The 17,089-nt window shown below is 40.2% G+C and overlaps 1 protein-coding gene across 1 annotated transcript in view; it reads left to right on the top strand.

Annotated features, from left to right (window-relative positions):
- The window catches only part of ISM1 (isthmin 1), a 101,562-nt gene that overhangs the window by 48,098 nt on the left and 36,375 nt on the right, over window positions 1–17,089 (top strand). The window contains exon 2 of the mRNA XM_027840383.1: window positions 7,087–7,326. Coding sequence (XP_027696184.1) covers window positions 7,087–7,326 — 240 coding nt within the window. The remainder of the gene's footprint in view (window positions 1–7,086; window positions 7,327–17,089) is intronic.

Below are 17,089 nucleotides of genomic sequence, written 5' to 3'. Positions count from 1 at the left end.
GAGAAAGGATTTTCCTATCTTACTTGACTATACTGGAACTTTGCTATAACACAATATAGAGTTTTAGTCTGTCTTGAAATATATTCATGAGAGAGTCAAATTGCTGAAGTAGAAAAAGAATGTAATCCCTTTCCCTTCCTCAGGGACTGAGATGGGACAAGGGGAGGGGGGGGGCTGCCTTCCATGTGTTAGGGGAGTAAGTTTGAATATTTATGATGGATGGAAGGAAGGGAGTGATGGAAGAAGGAAGAGAAGGAAGAAGAGGAAGGAAGGAAAAAAGAAGGGAGAGAAGGAAGAGGGAGAGGGAGGGAGAGGGATGGAAAAGAGAGGGAAAGGAGGGAGAAGGAAGGGAAAAGGAAGGGAGGGGAGAAGAAGAGGAGGGAGAGAGGAAAGATAGGAAGGGAGGAAGGAAAGGAAGAAGGAAGGAAGTTAGGGAGGAAGGAAGGAAGGAAGGAATGGAGGAGAGAGAATGTACAGTATTAGCCAGTCCTATAGCAAGGTCCCCAGGAGAGCATTACGGGCAGATCTCCAGAATCACTTCTTGAGTTGGATGGGGAGCCCTGTACAAGTCTCCGGAGTTTGAGTTTCTATATTACAATCACATCTTCCAACTGCTCTTCAAACTCCAGAGTCAGGCTAGGGGTGGAGAGTGAAGGATGGGGGGAGGAGTGTTGGGGAGAAATAGAGCAATGCAGCAATTGTATGTCTAACCCCTGCCAAAAAATACATCTACCTCAATTATCTGAATATTCCCGGCAAAAGTACTTGTGGCCTGAATTACCCAGCTAATTGCCTTAACTCTACACTCTCCTTTCCACTGTGTAGACACAATCTAATTAATCTTCACAGTCCTGCTGGGAAGGTGAGAGGTTGGTATGTATTATCAGCTCTGTTTTACAAAACAAGTAATTAAACTAGAAAGAGGTTAAGTGATCTGCTCAGGGTCATACAGAAGTCAGTAGCTGAGCTGGGATTAGAGCATGTGGCTCTTTATCCCTAACCAAGAGAAAAATCCATCAACTAAAATAAAAATTTAATCAGATAAAATTCTATTTTCAATCAACTAATCAAAATGCCAAGAAGTAGCAAATGAGAGATGTATTTTATCTTTTTAATGCCATTTTTAACCAAATGGATATACCTTTTCCAATTAAGGAATATATGTGCTTTGATTCAGTGAGACTCAGGCTTAATTTACAGAACCTCCAAAATAGAAAAGAGCAAATGGGAGGCCTCTTCTGAGACTAACCTCTTCCCACACCTATGTTCACACAACCACCCAGGGTCAAAAGAGAACTGCCCCCTTCAGCACTGCTGGAGGCCTGGAGGGGGAAAGATTATGTGTTTGGGAGGAGCGGGATGGCAGGCAGAAAGCAAATGTAGAAAAAAAAAGTGGAGAAATAGTTTAATCCAGTTAGTTCCTGTTGAGCTTTAGAAAGAGATTTTTTTTTCCTTTGGAAGGGAAGATTTTTCTCCCTTGCTACCCTGGAATTTGGTTCAATAACTCACTGGGCCCTGAATTCTATTGTGCAATGCCTTAGAATGCCAAGGGAGCTTACTCAGTGCAGATGTGCCAAAAGACAAAAACTGTAGCAGGGAGATGGCTTAAAAGGTGAACAAAAAACGATGCCCTTGGCCATGTCTCCAGCTTTTAAGGCAAAGGCAAGCCAAAACATGTTGAAGGACAGCCAGCCTTCTCCCACTCAGCCTGCATTTTGTGAAAAGAGACAGAAATGTAAGTTTTTCATATTTTGCCTCAGCCTCCCTGTCTCTTATTGATTCAAGAAACAAGTTTCTTTTTACACACAAACTTTTATAATTAATTTGAACTTCAGAACCATTAATTTTAGAAGGGCATTTTCAAGTTCATTCTTTTTGTATTAAGAATCATCTTTTGTTAACTTAAAATCCACTGAATCTCTTCATTTTTAACTCTCTAAGAAGATAATTATCTACCGGATTCTTCTTGTCTTTGGGCTTTTCCTAACCCTGGACATGCTCGAGGGTGTTGAATGTTTTGATATTAAATGTATCCCTTTGCCTGGGTCAAAGACAGTGGCAGCTCTCCTACTTGGGGTGAGGAGGGGGCCATGTGTAGAGACAGTTGGCCTTATTGTACACTGCAAAACCCCAAAACACATTCAACAAAAACAAAAGCATTAACCAGGGACCCAAAGCTGGGTGAAATCCTATCTTCTCCCCTCCCCCTGTCCCATCTCCATTATGAAAACATAAAAATGACATCCCAGAGGAATCTTCCAAAGGAAGTTCAGATGAGAGCAATCAAGGAAACTGGGTGAAGAAAAGAAGGTTAGGATTGGTAAAAGAGAAAAGTCAGTGAGTTCCACAACACTGCCTTCTACATCTTTAAGCTCACACAGAATTTTACATTGACCAGTATAAAGAAATTATTGTTATTAGTGGTGAAGAAGGAAATGAGAGGGCTTCCAAAATCATAGAATTACAGAGTTGGGGGAAAACTTAGTAGCCGTACCTAAAAAGTGGAATCCAGATCTGGCTTGATGACTCCATCTACCTATGCAAGGAGGGGAAACTCACTACCTCCCACGGTATCCCATTCAACTTTTGAATAGCTCTCATGGCCATCTGCAGCAGGATAGCTCCACTTGTCATCCTGCCATCTATAAACCCAAATTTATTGCTTTACATCTTCTACCAATTGCTCCTAATTCTGCTCTCTGAAACCAAAAAAAGAGCCAAAATGAGACCAAAGATCCAAAACCTTTTCCATGCAGCAGCTCTGCAAGTACTTGAAGACAATTATCGTGTCCTTCCTGGAGTCTTCTGTAGGCCAACCAGACCCAGTTCTTTCAACTGATCCTCACATGGCACAGACTTCAAGTCCAGCCCCATTCTGATTGCCTTCCTCAGGTTGTCAATCTTATCAATGTCCTTCCTAAACGGTAGTGCCCTGAATGGAACACAATATTCTAGCTATTGTATGATCAGGGCAAAGTATAATTTCAAGATTTGGGTATCATTTGCTGTCACTGTATTTTCCTTTAAACTGCTTTCATATATGAATCCTCCATTCTAGACAAACTCATGGCCCACTCATGGCCCTATGCTGTAGTTTTAGTTTTTCTACCTCCATTCCTTTGGTTCCACCATTTATAAGCCCCACTCTGTTTCAGGCCCTTATACTATTTGTTTAAATTATTGTAATAGCATCCTAATTGGCCTCCTTGCTTCCTATCACTGTGTTTTCCAATTCATCCTCCATAGAGCTGCCAAATGGATATTCCTACAGCATAGATTTAACCCTATTGCTCCCTTGCTTGAAAAGCTTCAATAGTTCCCTGTTGCCTCTAGGATAAGTTACAAACTCATCTAATTGACCCTTAAAAGTCTTCCACAATCTGACTCTAATCTATCTTGCTAGTCTTTTTAAACATTATATGGCCTCATATACTCTACATCCAAGCAAAACTGGCCTTTGCTGTTCCCTAGACAACATATTATAACTCCTGCCTCCATTCCTTTGCACAGGCTATCCTTTATACCTGGACTACATTCTGTCACTGCCACTTTTCAGAGTCTCTAGCTTCCTTCAGAGTTTAGTTCAAGTGTTACCCCCTACAGGAGTCTTTTTCTGCCTCCCTCCAGTTGTTGTTGCTACCCCCTGAAATTCCTTTCTACATATTTTATATTGATTTAACTATGTATAAGTAGTTTCCCCCAGAAGAATGTAAGCTCTTTGAGGGAAAGGACTATTTACTTTGTTTTGTATTCCTTTCATCTAGCAGCACAGTGTCTTCTACACGGTAGTTGCTTAAGGGATGCCTGTTGAATGAATGGATGAATGAATGAATGAATTCTCTTCAGTGGGCATACTCATTCATCTCTACACTCATCCTAATCAACTCAAGTCTCATTTCCTCTATGAAGTTTTCTTTGACTATCCCAGTTGGAAATAATCTTTAAACTCCTCTCTGAATTCTTGTGGTATTTGTTGTCAGTACTATCAGGAAGAGTATGCCCCTTCTAGACAAACATACAAGATGTAAGGGACAAATAGTGGAGACAGTTGGCTCCATGTATGAGTTGTCTGAGTGAAACCAACTCAGAGAACATTCTAGCCTAGTAGAATAGAGTGTGGGCCTCTTTCAGATAAGTGGATCATTTTTCAACTTTTCATAGACTCATTTGCCCCTAGTAAGGGATATTAGGCTTTGAGAATCTAATTTGCATGTGAAAAGGCCAGAAGAGACAATGAATTTGTCTCCAAAGTATATATTACCTCCTACTTTTTCTAAGTCACTCACCTGCATATACCGATGGAAAAATTTATATGGGAAAAAAAAATAAAACAAAACAGAACTGAGGAAGCCTGAACCCCTGAGTTCTTTAGTAGTTATTGGGGAAATGGCAATTTAACGGTGATGGCTTAGCCTTCAGAGATGAAGATCTGGTAAAGGTACTAGATAGTTGCCATAACTTAGTATAAGGTCTTTTATGTAGAGGCCCAGCCCTGAACCTGGAAGAGTGGTTCAAAAGAAAGAGCTAAGCCTACAGAGTTTTGGCTTGCCTGGATGACCTGCTTAGGAGGTAGTAGGCCTCAGAGTCGAGGTCCTGAGGGTGAACAGCGCAGATGCCACACCTGTCAGGGAGTTGTGTGAAGACTCTATGAATTGTATCAAAAGTTGTGATCTGCCTTGGCAACATATGTATCCTATATTTATATCTCACTTATAGACCTTTGTTCTCTAAGTTTGAGCCCATTCTTTCCATGGGTAGTCTGTGTATTTTGGGGAGAGTGCATTCCAGGACTATATTTCATAATTACTATTCTTATTATGAAATTTTAGCAAATGTTGTTGCTAAGAGCTAATTAAGTCTTCTGTCTAATTGTTTTGTTTTGTTTTTAGGCAATTGGGGTTAAGTGACTTGCCCAGGGTCACATAGCTAGTAAGTGTCAAGTGTTTGGTCGAAGGCTGGATTTAAACTCAGGTCTTCTTGACTTCAGGGCCGGTGTGTATCCACTGCACCACCTAACTGCCCCCTCTTCTGTCTGATTGTTAATGGGATGTGGGAATTTGAGTGCTATAGTAGTAACAATGGTAATAATAATAAAAACTTGTAATATAATAGTAATAATAGGAGTAGCTCCCTATTACCCCTAGGACCCAAAGTTGCCGTCATCCCTCTGGTGACCTAACTGACAGTGCATGCTAGAGGAGTACCCATAGGGAGTGTTTTATTTTCATTTCACAGTTACTATTAGTGAGCTCATGTTATAAATTCCTGGCTGAGATTGTCCGTTATATTTCTTTTTGTCCCTACTAGGCTCTTAGTAGATACTTGCATTTGACTCTGTAGTCAACCATCTCATCTACTTCTCTCCAAGAGAGAAATGCTCATGTCTCTTCTGGTTTCAGTTTCTTGAGATTATGTAGTAATTATTGTCAGTGGTCAATAAACAAGTATTTCCTAAGTATGTATCACGATCAGCCACTGGGCTAAGTGCTGAGAATACAAAGAAAGATAAAAACAGTTCATGCCTCCAAGGCGTTAACATTCTAATGGGGTAGACGACATGTAAATAACTAGATATAAAAAATATAGACAGAGTAGGTAGAAGGCAATCTGAGAGGGGGAGGCATTAGCAGAGAAGGATCAGGAATGCCCAAAATTTAGCAATCTGTGCTAAATCTTGAAGGAAATAGGAAAAAACTAAGAGGTAAAGATGAGGGGGAAGAGCATTTTAGAGATGGGAGGATAGTCAATGCAAAGGCACCAAGATAGGAGATGGAATGTTATGGTCAAGAGACTGAATAGGACAATGTAGCTGGATCATAAAGTATATGGGGAGAGGAAAAGTGTAAAAAAGACTGGAAAGATAGGGAGGGATCAGGTTATGACCTTTAAATGTCAAAGAGTTTGCCTTTGAAACAGAAGGCAATAGGGAGCATAGTGAGGTGACATGGTCAGACTTTTTAAAAAATCTCTTTGGCAGGTGAATGGAGAATGGATTAGATCAGAGAGTAACTCAAAGCAGGAAGACTATTTACGAGGCTATTGCAATAGTCTAGGTGAGGAATGACGTGGGCCTGAACAAGTGTAATAAAGGTGTGAGTAGAGACGTGGGGATGTATCTATGAGATACAGTGAAAGCAGAAATAATAATGTTTGGCAATGGATTGGATATGTGGGATGAGTAAGATGAGTAAGAGTGAGAAGTTTGAGGATGACACTGAGACTTCAGTCTTGGATGATTGGGAGAATGGTGGTACTCTTGAATGTCATCCAGTAGTTTTGCATAAAAAAGATTCTCCATGTAATTTGCTTACTTGTCCTTTTTATATTGTTACAAGGCTTTTGTTATGTTTTGTTTTGGTTTGGTTTCAGTGGGGAAGGGGGAGAAAAGGAAAAAATAAATGCTTGAAAATTTTTTAAAAACTGATTGAAAAAAGATACTCTAGGTACAAGAAAAAATATGCCAAATGAAGAGGCAGAGAAGGAGGTAGAAATGAGAATCTGGTTGAGAATCTGAATTTTTTAAAACTCAGATAAAGGGATAAAAATTACGAAGTCAACAGAATTAAAATCGTGGACAAACATTTTGTTACACACACAGCTACACACATACACACACACACACACACACACACACCACATTAATGGTATCAGAGTTAGATGAGAAAGAAAGGGAAATTTCTCTCCTGTTTCTTTAGGAGGTGACCTCTATTGGCTTTACTTAAGTTAGTTCTAGAAGACCATCCATCTTAGTTCAAGATGGTACTTTTGTTTTGTGGTCTGCCCTTTCCATTCAAATCAAGTACTAATTCAACAACCATTATTTCATTAATCTTTACAAAATTCTCAAGTAAACTGGGGGAATCAATAATGATCTAGTATTTGAAGAAAGGGAAACAAATGTTGCATGGAGAGCCAACATTTCTTGACGAATGCATGAAAATAAGTCAGTTATAGTGTTAGAAATAAAATGTCAACTTCCTGATCCCATCTATGGGCTTATGTGAGCTTATAAGACTGATTGACTTTGATGGCCTGTTTGGTTTGTTATTTCTCTAATTGCTTCTTAATGCTTTTCTTTCCCCCCAGAACAACCTCAATGTGGACAGCCACTCTTTATCAAAGCCCAGCTTCTCACTCACCAGGGAAGAACAGAGGGAGTATCCTGACCACCAAGCTGCACACAGACCATTCCCCAAGCAACGATTCAGGGAGGAGCATACCCATAGGTCTTTACAGAGAGACGGTCCCAGATCCTTCCTCTTAGATCTACCAAACTTTCCAGATCTCTCAAAAGCTGATATCAATGGACAAAATCCAAATATTCAGGTAAAGTGCTGTGATCAGAAGGTGGAACTGGTGGGGGTTAAATAGAGTATGTGACCCAGTTGTTTTCCCAAGTTGCTTCTAAGTCACTTCCCAGCTAACTATGCCTTTATTATGCATCTTAAAGGACAAAAGTTGATTAGAAAGGATTGAAAAGTAGGAGGAGAAGAAATGGAAGAAGTGAGTATAGGCAGCTCTTTTGAGGAGTTTGTCAGAGAAAGGGAGGAATGATATATGATGACAGCTTGAGGGAATGACAAAATCTAATGGAGGTTTTTTTTTTCAGGAATAGACATATTTAAAGGCAGCATAGAAGAAAAACCAGTATTTATAGAGAGGGATTCATATGGTCATAGATCCAGAAGCAGAAGGGATATTAGAGATCATTCAGTCATTTTACAGATGAAAAAATGAGACAGAGAGAGGTTGAGTCACTTGCCCACCATCACACAACTGGTATGTGGTAGTGTTTGAACTCAGATCTTCCGGACTCCAAGCCCAGTACAACCTAGCTGCCTAAGCAAAAGCCTACAGCAACCAGTGACTAATGGCCTCTTCCTATCCAAGCACATTCAGGATGGTGTGTCCATAGATGGTGATTGAAGGGGCAATCTTCTGGAGAAGATGGAAGATGGGAACAAAGACCCATGTAGAGGGGCTTACTTTGGCAAAGAGTAGGGCTACTGCATTGTCAGAGATTGGAGAAAAGGAAAATAGAGTGGGGATTCTGAGATAAGTGAAGGGGAAAAGAGGGAGCTCATTATTGAATGGCCTCAGTTGTTTATGTGAGAGACCAGCTGAGTTGGATAACATGAATTTATAATGTCCTCAGCAGCCTGGTTATGTGACTTCTTTTAGCTCCCTTTAGCAGTATGTGATACAGGGACACCTGAGGGAAAGCCAGGTCTTAGTGAGGACTAGTAGATGGAAGGAATCTAAAAGAAAGAGGTCCAGAATGAAGGGAAGACAGAATATGAATCCTAGAAGTTAAGCTGAAGGGTGGACAGGATTGTAGTGGACTTTGGACTGGAAAAAGTTGAGGATAGGAATGAGAGAATGGGGAGAGGGGGTTATTCTGCTCTTCTGTGGCTCCTGATTTAGTAATACAGGTAGAGGAAGAGACAAAAAGGTGGTGGGATATTTTTAGTTACAGGGATAGTAATGGGTAGCATATTAAAGTGAAAATACACCTGAGAAAGGTAACACATTGACTTAAACTCATTCATTCTGAGGTGTGAATGACTGAGAAATTTCCAGACAACAGTTTCAAAAAAGAAGGTTAAGTAAAGAAAGTAGAGGGAACTTGTGACCCGGAGGAGCATGACACTAACAAAGTGCATAGTCAGACAGGGGGCTGGGAAGACAAAAACACTGACTTCATCAGCTTCACAATTTTACCCAGGCCAAACCCTGCTTTGAACCTTAGTTCTCCACTGTGATCTTCCATCACCAGTTTGTCTAATGGCACAGAATAGGGCTTTGGCTCAGTGGCTAATAATAATTTCCTGACCCCCAGCAGGTGTTTCCACTTTCATGCTCTCTTAATTTTCAAAGTTATTTTCGGTTCCTTTAAATGAGCTGGGGGTAACTTTGCCCACCCTTTCCCTATCCTTTCTGTCATCAACAAATGCCAGAAATAAGTCAAGGCACAGAGTGCATCAAAATGAAAACTGGAATGATTGGTCATTACTAAATTAGTGGCAGTATTCTCATGCCTTCTTCTGAAAAGAAATTTCTACCAGGTACAGTAGGAATCCAAATGCCCTTTCCTAGATCTATTTTGTTTAAGATGCCAATTTGAAAAATCAGTAAACATTTATTAAGTGGCTACTATGTGCTAGCCACTATGCTAAGCACTGGGGATACAGAAAGAGACAAAGACAGTCCCTGCCCTCAAGAAGCTTATAATCTAATGACAAGAGAAAGAGAAATTGAGGAGCTTTCCTTGAGTTCTAAGCAGAACCACAACTGAACTCAAATAAAACATTATTTATGTACTGCCTATCTGTATGTAAGACAGTATACCTAGGCACTGTGGGATATATAAAAAACTCTGAGATCCCAGCTCTTAAGTGCTTCACAAAGTAATTGAAAAGGTAATAATATAAAGTAATATATGTGACAGTTCAATTCAATAAGCACTTATTAAGCACCTACTATGTGCAGTGAAATGCAGGATTGCATAGAGGATAGATGGATGGCTTTGGACTCAGGAAAATATGGGATCAAATCCTGCTTCTGACATAGAATAGCTCCTTGACCATGAGTGGGTCACTAAAGCTCTCAGTGCCCTAGCCAACTCTCTAAAACTATAAGTTATAGATGAGTTATTGATATATATTGGAGGAGGCAGCTAGATAACACAGTGGATAGAATGTCCAGTCTAGATTCAGGAAGACTTGAGTTCAGATCTGGCCTCAGACCCTTAGTAGCTATATGACCCTGGACAAGTCACTTAACCCTGTTTGCCTCAGTTTCCTTATCTGTGAAACGAGCTGGAGAAGGAAATGCAAACCATTCTGTTACCTTTGCCAAAAAAACTCTAAAAAGAGTCACAAAGAGTTGGACTCAACTGAAACAACTGAACAACAATTGTATGTGTGTGTGTGTGTATGTGTGTGTGTGTGTGTGTGTGTGTGTGTGGTTTCCACATTGGGAGTTGCCTACACAGATGAAATCACAAGTCTGGAACCTTCCCAACCAAAAATCAGTGTGCTACGCATTGAAGTTACTAAGACCAAAAAAAAAAAATCCTGCCCTCAAGAAGCACGTTGTTGTTGTTCAGTCGTTTCAGCCATGTCTGACACTGTGACCCCATTTGAGGTTTCTTGGCAAAGATACTGGAATGGTTTGCCATTTTCTTTTCCAGCTCATTTGACAGATAAGGAAACTGAGACAGACAGGGTTAAGTGACTTGCCCAGGGTCACACAACTAGCAAGTGTCTGAGCTGAGCAAATGGAGTCTTCCTGACTCCAGGCCTAGCACTCTATCCACTGTGCCGCTGCCCCCCAAGGAACTTGGGTTCTTCTAGAAAAAAAACCAGATAGATAGATGGATGGATGGATGGATGGATAGATAGATAGACAGACAGACAGACAGACAGACAGACAGACAGACAGACAGACAGATAGATAAGTAAATACAAAGTAATTTAGTTGGATACACTAACAACAGAGGGGAGAGGGTCAAGAAGGGTGTTATGTAGGAGGTAGCATTTGTACTGAGCCTTAAAGAAGCCTAAGGATTCTACAAGGTGCAAAAGAAGAGGAGTGGGAGGTATAATGTAACATGGGGAATCAGGTAGGCAGTTCAGCTGAAAGTGTGTAAAGAGGAAAAATGTGCAATCAGTCTAGAAAACTAGGTTGGAGCTGGAGTTATTGAACCTCCTCAAAGAAGGGAATAAAGAAAATAAAAGCTGAGAGACCAATTAGGAGATTACTGCAATAGTGTAGGCAAGAGATGAATAAGACCTTAAGTAGAGTCATGGCTGACTTGAGGGGAAGGTACACTTGAATGAGATGTGGTGGAGGTTGATAAGACTTGGCAGCTGATTGGATATGTAGGATAAGAGAGTGAGGAGAGGAAGATAAAGCTGAGGTTATGAAATTGGAAGACTGGAAGAATAGTGGAGCTTCCAACAGCATTAGAGAAATTTGGAAGAAGGATAGGTTTGGGGATAAAGATGATTATTTTTGTTTTGGACTTGTTGAGACTGAGATGCCTATGGGACACTGATTTAGGTATGTATAGCAGACGGTTTAAGTGATGTGGCATAGTGGATAGAGCACTGGACCCGAGTTCAAAACTGACTTTGACCACCAGCTGTGTGATTCTGGGCAAGTCATTTTAACCTCTTCCTGCCTCAGTTTCCTCATCTATAAAATGACTGTAATAATGGCACCTACCTCCGAGGGTTGTTGTAAAGAACAAATGAGATATTTTTAAAGAGTTTTGCACAGCTTGAAGTACTATAAAAATACTAGTTGTTATTATTATTATTATTATAACTTGAACTAAGATGAAAGCTATGTCTGTATGGGAGTCATTTGCATATAAAATGGTAATTGAACCAATGAGAGCTGATTAGATCACTGAGCACTGAGAAAGGGAAACGGCCGAGGACAGAACCATCTGGCACACATAGGCCTACCCGGCAATATATGGGTGATAATTCAGCGACATTTGAGTGGTAAAGACAATAAATGCTACTGGAGATTATTTTGTAGGTTGATTAAAGATGGCCTCATGGAGGAGGTGTGTATTGAGCTGAACCTTGAAGAATTGGTAAATAAGATTTCAGCAGATGGAAAAGAGAGGAAGAGAAGAAGTAGTCATGAAAAAAGCAGAGGCAGGGTTCAGGGGACTTTGAGCATATAAGTTTAGGACGCTCTTAAAGAATGAAGTGAAATCACCATCTACCTAAATGTTGTTTCTAATCAGTACTGACTTATTGTAATTGGTTGCATTATTCAAAGTATAGACCCTTCCAGACATATTTTCTTTCTAGTATCTACTCTTTCTTTTGGGCTGTCTCTGAACAGAAAAACCTCTAACAAAATAAGATTTATTTACATGAGGTGAAATCAACATAGCCAAAACAGAAGTTATGATCTTTTCCCCAAAACTCTTCCCTCTTCCCAACTTCTCTGTTATTGTTGAGGGCACCACTATTCTCCCAGTCAACCAGGCTCACAACCTTGGCATCATCCTCGACTTTTAATTTACCCAACACGTCCAACCTTTTGCCAAGTCTTGTTTCTTAACATTTCTCTGATATATCCCTTTCTTTCCACTCATGTAGCTGCCATCCTGATGCATGCCTTATCATTTTACTCCCGGACTATTGCAATAACCTCCTGGTTGGTCCACCTCCTTCAAGTCTCTCCCCATTCTTGTCTGTCTTACACTCAAGTGCCAAAGTGATCTTCCTAAAGCACAGGTCTGACCATGTTACCCCTTCCCTGCAACTCAGTAAAGTCCAGTGGCTCCTATTACATCTAGGATGAAATATAAAATCCCATGTTTAGCATTTATAGCTCTTAACCACCCGGCCTCTTTTTATGTTTTCAGTCTTCTTATACCTTTCTCCTCTCTCTGTATTTTATAACCCAGTGAAACAGGTCTTCTTGCTTTCCCTCAAACATGAAGCTCCATCTTCTGACTCCATGCCTTCTTATTAACTATTTCCCATGCCTAAAATGCTCTCCTTTGTCACCTCACCTCCTGGCTTCCCTTAAGACTCAGCTCAAATCTTACCCCCGTAAAAGGCCATTCCCAGTCCTGTGTTGTCCCTTCTGATTTGCATCGTATATATCTTATATGCATATTGTTGCTTGCATGGTGTGTCCTCCATCAGAACCTGTGTTCCTTGAGGTCAAGCACTACATTTTTTCCTTTCTTTGTATCCCCAGCACTTAGCTTAGATAATTCCTACTCTCAAGAGGCTCATAGTTGAATGGGGGAGACAACATACAAACCAACTATGTACAAACAAGATGTAGACATGATACCCTGGAGATAATCAACACAGAGTAGACGTAAGAGTCAGAGTCAAGATGGTAGAGTAGAAGAAAGAAGTACAGTTAAGTTCCCCTCCAAAAAATTCCTCCAAAGAGACCTAGAAAAATGTACCAGATCAATCCTGATTGGGAAATTCAGAGGCAAAAATCATAGTGAGTCATTTCCCTACCATTTCTAAGGTTGACAAAGGGAGATAGAGAGATCTATGGAAACTGGGAATGGGGTCTGGCCATTCTGTACCAAGAAGAGGCTGTGCATCAAGGAAAAAATAAGTCCAGGTTCCAAGATAGAGGGTCCTAACTTTGTGCTGGGTGCAGAAGTAGGTGCCAAATAGCAGCGCTGTTGTTTACTGTCCAGTTCCAAGTCACAGATCCAGGTCTGAAGGAGGAGAGGACCTCCACCTAGGGGTGGCAGTTTAGGGTTAGAAGTAGTTGGTTGCTGACCCTAGGCTGTATTCTGAGCAAGGAACAAATTCAAAAGGAAACAGCAGCTGTGTGGCTCTGACCCCTGGAGCTGAGCAAGGCCTTAGCTCCAGCCCCCAGTTCAATCTAAAGCTTGCAGAGGAATAAGCAGGGCAAGAATCCCAGATCAAAGGGAAGCCTACAGTTCTGTGGCTCTGAACCAGCAAAGCTTTCCAGCTAGCCGGCTGAATACATCAGCAGTCTCCTGTTTTGCAGACCCAAACCCAGGTCAGGAGCTTGGAAAGCTCAGACCAGGGGGTCAGTGATCAGATTTTGCCCTGGATCACACCATAAACTGTCCCTGAGATCCCGGAATAACACAATACAGTACTCCAAGAAAGCAGCAACAGGACCAGCCCAGATATTTCACCCACAAGTGCATACAGCCTGGCCCTAACATAAAGTCCAAAGTCGGAAAGTAGACTGGAAGAATAAGGAAACAAAAATAAATCCCATAAAAAGCAATGATTATAGGAGGGGCACTCAAGACCCACACCTATGAGATGAAAATGATTCCAAAACATCTACAAGCAAAGCTGCAAAGAAAAACACAGTTTAGGCACAAATTAAATTCCCATAAGAGATGAAACAAAAGTATGGAAAAAGTTAAAGAATGATTTATAAATGAAATGAGAGTGCAAGACGAAAAATTGGATGAGAAATGAGAATTATGGAAGAATTGGAAAAACGATAGCTTAGCACCAGAAGTACCTTGCCCAAGAAACAATGTCCTTGACAATTAGAATGGTCCAAATAGAAACCAAAGACTCCATGAAAAAAAAAAAACAAGAAATATTAAAACAAACTCAAAATTCTGAAAAACAATAGAAGAAAATACAGAGCTATTTCATAGCTAAAGCAATTGACCAGGAAATAGATTGAGGAGAACAAATTTAAGAATCGTTGGACTATTTGAAAGCCATGACCAAAAAAAGAAAGAGCCTAAACATCGTATTTCAAGAAATCATAAAAGAAAACTGCACAGATCTTTTAGAACCAGTGGGCAAAGTGGAAGTAGAAAGAATCTAGCAGTCACCTCTTGAAAGAAAACTGCCCTCACCAAAAAATTGCAGGAACATCACAGCCAAAATCCAGAGTTTCTAAGTCAAAGAAAAAAAAAATACTGTAAGCAGCCAGAAAAAAAGAATTTGTGTACTGAGGAGCCAGTCAGAATCTCCTGTGATTGAGCAGCTACCACTATAAAGGCTAGTCAGTGAGTAAACATTTATTAAGTGCCTACTATGTGCCAGGCCTTGTGCTAAGCACTGGGTAGGCAAGAAGAGGCAAAAGACAGTACCCAGGAGCAGGTCAGTGGCACAGTGGATAGAGTACAGGCCCTGGAGTCAGGAGGACCTGAGTTCAAATCTGGCTTCAGACACTTGACACATACTAGCTGTGTAACCCTGGGCAAGTCACTTAACCCCAATTGCCACACACACACACACACACACACACACACACACAAATAGTCCCTGACCTTAAGGAGTACACAGTCTAATGGGGGAGACAACAAGCAAACAAATATGTACAAACAAACTATATTCAGGATAAATAGAAAATAGAAGGAATGGAGTGCTTCGATTAGACTATGATATTCCAGAAGGCAAAAGATATAGACTTACAACCAAGAGTAATTTACCCAGCAAAACAGATAATCCTACAGGAGAAAAAAATGCGTCTTTAATGAATTAGAGTACTTCCAAGCCTTCCTATGAAAAGATCAGAGCCCCATAGAAAACTCTGAAGTACAAACACAATTGAGAAATATAAAAATGTAAACAAGAATGAACATTCATTCATAAGGGGCTAAACAAGACGATGGAGAGATGGTATATGTGTCCCTTCTGAACCCTGTCATTATCAGGGCTCATATAAGGAGGCTAACTAGACAGAAGGCCTTAGAGGAGTTCTTTCTGTCTCAGCGATTTTAAAGGAAGAATGGGGGGAAAGCATCTGACACTTGAATTCTGTTTTCGTCTGAAATGGTCAGAGGAGGGAAGAACATATATACACATACACATACAGAGTTGAGTACAAAAATATATTTCACTCAACAGAGAAATAGGAGGAAAATGGGGAGAAAGGGGAAGAAGGAATTAGAAGGAAGGTAAATTAAGGGACAGATTAGTTTTAAACAAAACAAACTTTAAGTAAAAAATATGTATAGTTCTTTTTGAAGTGGCAAGGGATTGAAATCTGAGGCACTGTGCATCAATTGGGAAATGACTCTTGAATACATTATGGCATATAAAAATGATGGAATACTACAATGCTCTAAGAAATGAAGAAGATGATTTCAGAGAAACCTGGAAAGATTTGTGCGGAGTGAAGTGAACAGGAACAATAGAACTACACTGACAACAGTATTGTAAAGACAACTCTGAAAGATGTGGGGATTCTGACCACCAGCAATAATGACGAAACATGCTACCCACCTCCTGAGAAGTAAAAGCCTGAGAGTGCAAAATGAGAATATATATTTCTATATAATACATACACATGTATATATTATATATACATATATGTATATATGTGTATATATCTATGGGTACGTACACATACATTCACATGAATATATGCATGCATATGTGTATATACATATAAAATAAATTCTTTATGTCTTAGTGATTTTATATATATATGTGTATATACATATATATTTGGACACAGACAATAGAGAAATTTATTTTGTTTGTACATGTCTGAAGCAGGGATTTGTTTTATTTTTTCTTAGTTGTTAGGGGGAGAGAATGTGGGTTTTTGATGATGGAAAAAATTATATTTAATTTAAAAAAATAGATGGAAGGCATTAAAATTAAGGGATATTGAAAAGACTTTAAGTTACAGACTAATGGCCCTGCATTAGATACTAGGGATTCAATTTAGTAATTTTTTTTCAGTGATATCCGACTCTTTGTGACCCCACTTGGGGTTTTCTAGGCGAAGATACTGGAGAGATTTGCCATTTCTTTCTCCAGGTCATTTTATAGACGAGGAAACAAGGTTAAGTACTTGCCCAGGGTCACACATCTAGTAAGTGTCTGAGATCAGATTTGAACTCAGGAAGGTGAGTCTTCCTGACTCCAGGCCCAGCCCTCAATCCACTGTACCACCTAGCTGCCCTAGAGTGAGCTAAGGCTAGTGCAAAAAATTAGCAAATACTAAAACAAGCTACTGAAATGTAGGAAGGTGGGGGCAAGAGAAGGGGGGGGGGACGGGGAAGTATTCCTTTGTTGAGAAGTTATAAAATATACAGAATTATAGCCAAGAACCGAGTCTGAGAAGATTTCTCAGCTTTCCTCTTTCTTGCAGATAATTCAGTAAACCTAGGAGCCTGGTATAGCCTATCCAGAATTTACTTGGGCACATTTTACATGTCATCTAGATTTTTTTGGTACAAAGTAGGTATAACTTTACTTGCTCTGGAGTTTACAACTGAGAAACTTTCTTTTCCAAAGAAAGCAAGAGATGACAAACAAGAATGGACCCTAATTTTTGCACACCTAATCTGTCTGTGTGAGGAGTATCCAAAGTGGCCAAGATTGCAATTCATTTTTCATCATAATAAGCTGTTTTGTTTAGCTGAATGTGAACTGAAGAATGCTTTGGAAACATTCCTACTCTTGGTTGGAGATGGGGGAACAGAGCAGAATTAGAGAAGAGGAAAGGCTGGAGGGTGTATGGAAGGAGTAATGGGATAATTGAGAAAGGGAAGGAAGAAGAAAAGGAGAGGGGAGAGAGGGAGGAAAGAGAGAGAAGAAAGGGAGGGGGGAGGGAGAGAGAG

The sequence above is a fragment of the Vombatus ursinus genome, unplaced genomic scaffold, assembly GCF_900497805.2.
Source record: "Vombatus ursinus unplaced genomic scaffold, bare-nosed wombat genome assembly UNPS02014841.1, whole genome shotgun sequence".
Lineage (NCBI taxonomy): Eukaryota > Metazoa > Chordata > Mammalia > Diprotodontia > Vombatidae > Vombatus > Vombatus ursinus.
The sequence above is the reverse complement of the archived record's forward strand: the minus strand, read 5'-3'. Positions and strand labels throughout refer to the sequence as shown.